The following is a 6,989-nucleotide window of genomic DNA, read 5'->3' as shown; positions in this document are numbered from 1 at the left end:
AATGCAAGGTACTTGTTAGAATCGTTTGAGGGAAAACAGCTCAGGCGTGGAGGAGCGTCTGGTACAAACTTACACGCAAGCTGGTAGCAGGATGGTGCCTGTAGCTTCCAGAGAACTACCCATGAGCTGCAGTGGTGAGTTTGGAGCTGCCGCCTTGATTTAAAAAAAAAAAACAAAAACCCAAACTGGGGAGGGCTCTTCCTGGTCGGGCCCTCTCAGAAAAAAAAAAAAAAACAAACCCTCAAAGCAGCTGGTATTATTTGAAACTACTGGGGAGGGCTCTTCCTAGTCTGGCCCTCTCAGAAAAAAAAAAAAAACAAACCCTCAAAGCAGCTGGTATTATTTGAAACTCTCGAGTTTTTATTCTGTGTGGATGACACCAAGTTAGGGAGGCTGAGTGAAGAACTGCGGTTTATACTTGTGAATTTGCTTAGAACAGAAAACAGATTTCACACCTGAGATGGAATGACAAGGTATTTGGGGCTCTGTAGAAGGCTGTCTCTGGATATGGTATCTGCGTGCTCTCTGCGTGAAACCGTATTAGACCATCGGTACGCAGACAGTAAATGGGAGAATGGCAAGTGGTGAAGGAAGTATGCCGTTACACTGAGGCTGCTGCTAGAGCATCATTTCTGGAAATTCAGAGGATCTGAAAAATGGAAATTGGTGGAAGTAAGCTTGAACTATATGCACAAAACTAAGGGTGCCCTGGAATATCTAACGCTACCACTCCCCTTCAAGAAGGCCAAATCCTAGATGTTTAAAATTTAATCACGAAGCATAGAAGAGCACCATTTATTACAAATAACAGCTTTCAGGTCTTGTCGTTAAGAATTATTTACAGCACAAGGCCAAAATTTATGCCTGCTCTCCAAGTGCATGTTTCCAAACAGCACGTTTATGAGCTGAAGGAACAAGTGGAATAGGAGCCAACTTTTGTTCTTGTTTTATTAGGTCTGATTTATCTCCTAAAGAAGTGTCTGGGTGAGGTAACGTGGCTGTTAAGGAGGCTGATAATCTGAAAAGAAAGGTATTTTGATGGACAGAGAGTACCCGTAGTAGTGAAAAGTTTGTTTCACAGTCAGAAGCTCTGGCGGTAGCTGATAACAAATGTCTTACGCAAGGTGCCTGACCCTCTCCTATTGCCATATAGAAAAATTATATTTTCAGCATCAAGCCTCTGATTCACATCCACTCTAAATATCTGGAGGAAGCGATACAAATTCACCACTTGCTTAAATTCAAGTCTGCAGAAGATGGAAGTCCCGGGTAACACTTCCTTCTGTGGGCCACGGTTTCTGGACTTAACATTGTGCATCTTCTCAGGGTTGCCTACCACTGTACCCGTCTGACAGCAAAGCTGGAGTGAGATAAAACGACCTGGCTTCCCTTCACCTCCAGCTCCTGGCAAGGCTGGTTTGGGGAGCGCTGTTAAGAGCACATCAAACCCAGGCCTTTCGGGATTTGCCCTCCCAGGAGATGTGGTAGCTGGTTGCATTTGGAACCATAGGCAAAGGCTGTGGTGCTGCACCTCTGCAGCTTGCTGCTGGCTCAGGAGGTGAGAAACTTGAGCACTGTGCCTTCTGCAGTCTGATGTCTGCCAGGGAGCCAGGGAGCACCCTGACTGATAGGACGGAGGCTGTTAGGGACTCAGGGAATGAGGAATTTTTCATTCTTCTCTTAAAAACACAAGGATTTAAAGTTTCTTTGGGCTAGCTGGAGAATTCAAAAGCCACTCAGCCATTGGCATAGATGCTCTGCCATTGCTTTCATGGCAGGGTTAGTTTCTTGGGAGACGTGGGATGAACCTCCTGGTTTGAAGAGAGCACTGAATCCAGGTCTTCCTTCTCTGTGTAGCCCAATACTGTGCAGCTGAGCGAAAGGGAAACTTCTGCCCTGTGGCTGAAAAGAGAAGAGGAACTTCTGCCCTGGTTTTGAAAGGCCTGAGTTTCCACTTTAGTTCCATCAGAGGAACATGGACAACCACAGATCTGAGCACCTCCATGCACCAAGGTCAAATCAAGAGCCTGGCTTGAAGTTAACTTCAAACCACTCCACAAGTGTTTTCCTTTTGCATTTGCCAGCACCTTGTCCCACGAGGTTCAACAGCTGCCTGCTGGGGACCATCCTCTGGAACACCACCGCCTTCCTGCAGATGTGCAGGGATGTGCAGACTTCTGGCTCAGGGCTGTGAGGTTCCTTCTACCTGCACGCTTGCAGCAAGGCCCTTCGTAGAAGCAGACATTCAGGTTTGATCACAGAAGTTACAGTTGTTGGGATGGCTCACACCAATGCCAATGGTTTTGCAGGGCAAAGATCTAGATTGTAACAGCTATATAATGCTAAGAGAATATTTGCTTTTTTTAATGTATATTTTGAAATAATTTCTGAAATTTATTTTTAAGCTGGTAAGATGTTATTTATTACTAAATTATAAGCCAGAACTTCAAGTACTTGTTGAACATCAAATTCTCTCCTTTATAAATTTGTGTTGCTCCATTAAAAGCAATATGTCTGTGACTATTATCAACACCTGAAAGATCTGGTTTAGAAACTTGGGCAGGAGACAAACAATTAGTGTGTTATTAATAAAAGAAAGAAAGAAAAAAAACCATGAAAAGGATCCAGAGAGGACTGTGCAACACCATGCATGAAGTCTGCACAAAACACCCCTCTGGCATTTCTGTTCGTTGGAAGAAGGACTTGAGAGCTGCAGTAGATTACTGAGAGCTCATGTTTATCTCTGTAAATTCTTTTCCTCCTGGAAATCACAAGATTCTCTGAGAAAAAGACATCAAAATACATTAGTGAAGCATATAGAGCTGTAACGGGACTTGATTAAATTATGTAGTCAATTATTTTAAAATGTTGCATTATTCATGTTCTTTAAATGTGATTTGCTAAAAATATTCCCATAGGATGTTGATATTTCATAATATATTGTTTAGGATTAGGAGATGAAGTTCCCAGGTTGAGTTATTTACTGTTAATGAAAACACCACTCAGTATATACGGCTTGAAAATCCATTGTTAATTAACAGCATTCAATTCTTAATTGTCTTTTTACCAGTTCTGTTGAAATCATTGACACAAAATACATTGTTAAACTGCTTAATCAATCATTGTAGAAAAATAGAGGTGTTTGATAGGGACATTCTAGTACAAAGTTTATGTGAAGCTTCCCCGTTGAAAGCTTTGGAGGCTTCTATATTTTTTTTTAAGCTTATGTTACAAAAATGAGATTTCATAAACTTTACAGTCCATACTACATTAATACCAAAGACAGTAGAATACGGGGGGAGAGAGAGAAAGAGACAAACACACACTTTAAGCCTAAGTGCCCTATTCACAAAAATATAGCTTACACATGCGCATGCCCCAGTGGCAGAAAGTCTATTTTTTTGTGCTAAAGGACACAGAAAAGGTTTAATTAGGGCCCTGAGCTGCTGTTCTAATTAACGCAAACTTTAGTTAAACTGCAGCAATGAATTATAGAGTGGCCCAGTAAATTACAAGAGCAAAAAGCAGGTTTATCCTCAGAGGAACGCTTTGCTTTCAGCTCATGCGCCTTTTGCTAGGACTGGCATGCGCGGGTGACTCACTGCTGCTGATGCCGCGCTGCCGCTGGCTTCTCTGCTATAAGGCTTCTGTCTTCCAGCGGAGCTGTGGAGCCACCCTTCCTTAAAAACGCTCAGGACCCCTCATGGGTAGCCATACGGGCGGGCTGTGAGGGATGAGCTCAAGCACTTTGTAGCTGCTGGTGCTGGGGCAGAAGAATGGGCTTTGAAAGGTCTGAAGCAAAACGAGTGTTATTTCACAAAAGTGTAAGTAACCTTACCGAGATGACAGAATCAGCCATCCCAGGTGGAGGGAACAAAAATCCGCATTCTGCACCTCATGCTGCTTTGTAGGAGCCTTTTAGGGAAAATGTTGAGAGCTGAAACAGAAAACTCTTTTCATTCATCCTGATCTGCCAGTCTCTGGTGTGCAACCCTTTCCCCACAGCCTGCTCTGCGCCCCCCCAGCATGACGCACAGCTAGAGGACCTGCAGAGACCCCACCGATTAGTCACACTCTGTGAAAATCAGCAAGGGGCAGTTGTTTCAACAAAATAAGAGGAAAGTATTTGTGATTTTGATGCGAAAGCTATATCACAGTGCAAAATTTCCACCTGCCCACTAAGTTTCTCCTGAGGTTATTTTTTTTCTCTTCTGTTTTAACATAAATGTTTCTGTATAAAAATGCTTCGGATTCTCTTCAGTGTATTCTTCCTTTTTGGAGTAGGCAGGTATAAAAAACAAAATTAAGGCTGCAGCTTCTTCGCCTTCTCTGGCAGAACGCTGTTCTTGACGGGCCTGAGTGAAAGCCCACCGAAAGCAGCGCTGTTTCTTTCCAGCGGGTGGTATTTGACCACGCTGGGCCGGACGGAGTGGTCCTTAGCACTGGGCAATGCTGCACTGTGTGAGCAGCCCCTTGCGGAGCGTGTCCGGGACACTGTGACTGCGCACAGCAGCTTCCCTGCTCCTGTGAGTGCTGCCGTGTAAGCTATGGAAATTACCACTGCCCCGTTAATTTTAAAGAAGTTGTCAAGTCGGAATACACAGGATTTGCACTGATTTATCACAGCGAAGGAGCTAGCCTAAGGTGGAGCAATTTGTTAGGGAACCACACTCCTGAGCAGGGGTGGCGGGAGCCATGTGTTTAGCTGAGAAACCCTGTTGAAGCGTGTACCCAGAGATGTTGCACCATCCGTGGTTCTGCCAGGCCGACCGAGCACTAGCACTGTCAACAAATGAATTTCATCGATTATGGCTTCAGATGAAATCCAGCTGTTTCTTTCCCAGATGAGTAGCTAAAATCTATTTGCTAAGGTGCAATTTTCAGTTTTCAATGGCTTGTGCTGTTTCTGTAGCAAACTACTCCAATGAAATCCCGTGGTCTGGGCGGGGAGAAGGGAGAAGTTTCCCTGGATATTGCACATAAAGGATAATACCTCCACATGAATCATGCTTGCTCTATTAAGAGTATACAGGAAATTCTGGTTTGCTATGAGTTTGCCACAGCCTAAATTTTAGGTCGAACTGCCAAAAAAATAACCAGGAATGGTTCACCTTATTTGTAAACATTTTCACAGTATATCAGTAATTATGTTACAATTTCTCTACCCTGCCCTTTCCCAGACTTATGGCTTTTTAGAGTCAGTAAAACAATCTGTTTGGCAAACAGTGAGGTACTCTAAATAGCTGCCAGTCTGGTACACTGAAGAAAATGTCATGCACTAGAAGAGCCATAGATACAGGGGGAAAAAAAAAAAATCGGTATTACAATCCAAATATTAGAAGAGAAGTGCCTGCTCAATGGGTAGTTAGTTTTTGCATCCCAGTATTTCTAGAACTCTGTTTCTAAACCTACATTAATTACACATCTATATACATTATTTAAAAGTTCTTTACTACAGTACTTTTGTACATGCGGTGTTTATTACTAAAAGTAAAGAGAAGGTAATTACATAAGGCATATGTACAGTATCATGTTGGATTGCAAATCCCTCTGCTCACCTTCGTCTTAAAGCTGCAAGGCCCATTTCATAGAGACTTGTCACTCAGTATGTGAAACTGTTCTGAAATACAAAAAACCTGGAGCTAAGGCCCATTACCTCGATGAGCATTAATTAGTCTTTCCTTTTAAATCCCTTCTATATATTCCCATTGCTTTTGGGGTTTCTTTTTGTTGTCGATGTGAATAAACCTGGAGGTGTGAACTCCGAGAGGTGCCAAGAAAGCCAGCAGTCATTACCAGGGTGGGGATCAAGACTCCGCCATCAGTAATGGGTATTGCAGCTTTAACTTGCGCCTTTTCTGAGTTTGCGAATCTGTTAAATTGAGCAGGTAGATATTTCGCATGTTAAATATTTATTTTCCCACAATTAAGGAAGGAAAAAAAAAAAGGCGTGTCAGACAAAGAAAAGGGGACCAAAGAGGGAGAGTACGAAGGAGGTGGTGTGGTCCTTATACCTCCACTGGTTCTACACTTTGGACTCATTCTCCAAATTGGCCACATCACCATTTCTTTCGTTTTGGTCTTCTTGATTCTTTTCTTCCTCTTCAGTTTCCAGCTCAGCATGCTGGTCCAGCTTGCTGGAAACAGACCACGTCAGGGGCAGTTCTGCTCGGCTGGCCATCTCTGCCAGCTCTTTGGCACTGTAAACTGGTGTGTTGGTCTCATATGTTTCATGAAAACTGTTGTAGTCAACTTCATAAAAACCGTCCTCCAAAGTGAGGACAGGGGTGAAACGGTAACCCCACAGGATCTCGCTTGTAATATAAGAACTTCGAGCTTGGCAGGTCATTCCTGTAACAGAGAAGGAAGAAGAGCTGTAATAAGGACCCACTGCTTACTTATTTATTTATTTATTCATATAGGCAGAGAAGGATTTGTAAAAAGACATATGCCAGAAAAGGAAGGGATTTGACAACGTATGAAGTTGAAAGCAATTTAACAGGGTGTATCCTATTTGTTTCCTCCTTTCCTTCTGTGTGTGTACATCATTAACGAGTGGTGAGTCTGTGATCAAAGACTGACATTAAATGCAGTTCTTACTCCTGTATTTCTTCAACGAGTAACTCACCCAGTGGTGAGCCTCAGATGGCTTACTGGGAGCGTACTCAATTGCACCGTTGCCATCCTTCGATTCCCTGGCGTGTAACGAACCCACGCTACCACATCCTGCTCTTGTCCGGTCTAAGCGAGGAACTTACGCAAAAGCTTTTCTCTGCTGGAGCCAGCCCCTGAGCCTGTGGTCCGTGGATTGACCTGGGTACCCTAAAAGTTAGATCCACCTTTTAATTATGCCACTTTGAGGTTTGGACTGGTGGCCAACGCAAACACATTGGCACAGCTCCTGAAGGGCATTGCGATAGCGTGTGGCGTTGAATTCAGGTAACTGGGACTAACTTCTTTGTTACCTTCCCTTCACAGCTCTGCTGAAC

The 6,989-nt window shown here is 43.4% G+C and overlaps 1 protein-coding gene across 1 annotated transcript; it reads right to left on the bottom strand.

The window, feature by feature from the left end:
- Positions 1–6,025: 6,025 nt before the first annotated feature.
- On the bottom strand, positions 6,026–6,349 carry LOC104497012 (G protein-activated inward rectifier potassium channel 2-like). Its single transcript, XM_010140221.1, has one exon. It carries the CDS (start codon positions 6,347–6,349, stop codon positions 6,026–6,028), a length of 324 nt encoding a protein of 107 aa, XP_010138523.1.
- Between the last annotated feature and the right edge of the window lie 640 nt (positions 6,350–6,989).

This window comes from Buceros rhinoceros, unplaced genomic scaffold (genome assembly GCF_000710305.1).
Source record: "Buceros rhinoceros silvestris isolate BGI_N320 unplaced genomic scaffold, ASM71030v1 scaffold14877, whole genome shotgun sequence".
Lineage (NCBI taxonomy): Eukaryota > Metazoa > Chordata > Aves > Bucerotiformes > Bucerotidae > Buceros > Buceros rhinoceros.
Note: the sequence above shows the minus strand (reverse complement) of the source record. Positions and strands in the feature narration are given on the sequence as shown.

Excerpts from the sequence above, each read along its gene's own strand:
- LOC104497012 (XM_010140221.1), bottom strand. The coding sequence starts at position 6,349 with ATGACCTGCCAAGCTCGAAGTTCTTATATTACAAGCGAGATCCTGTGG.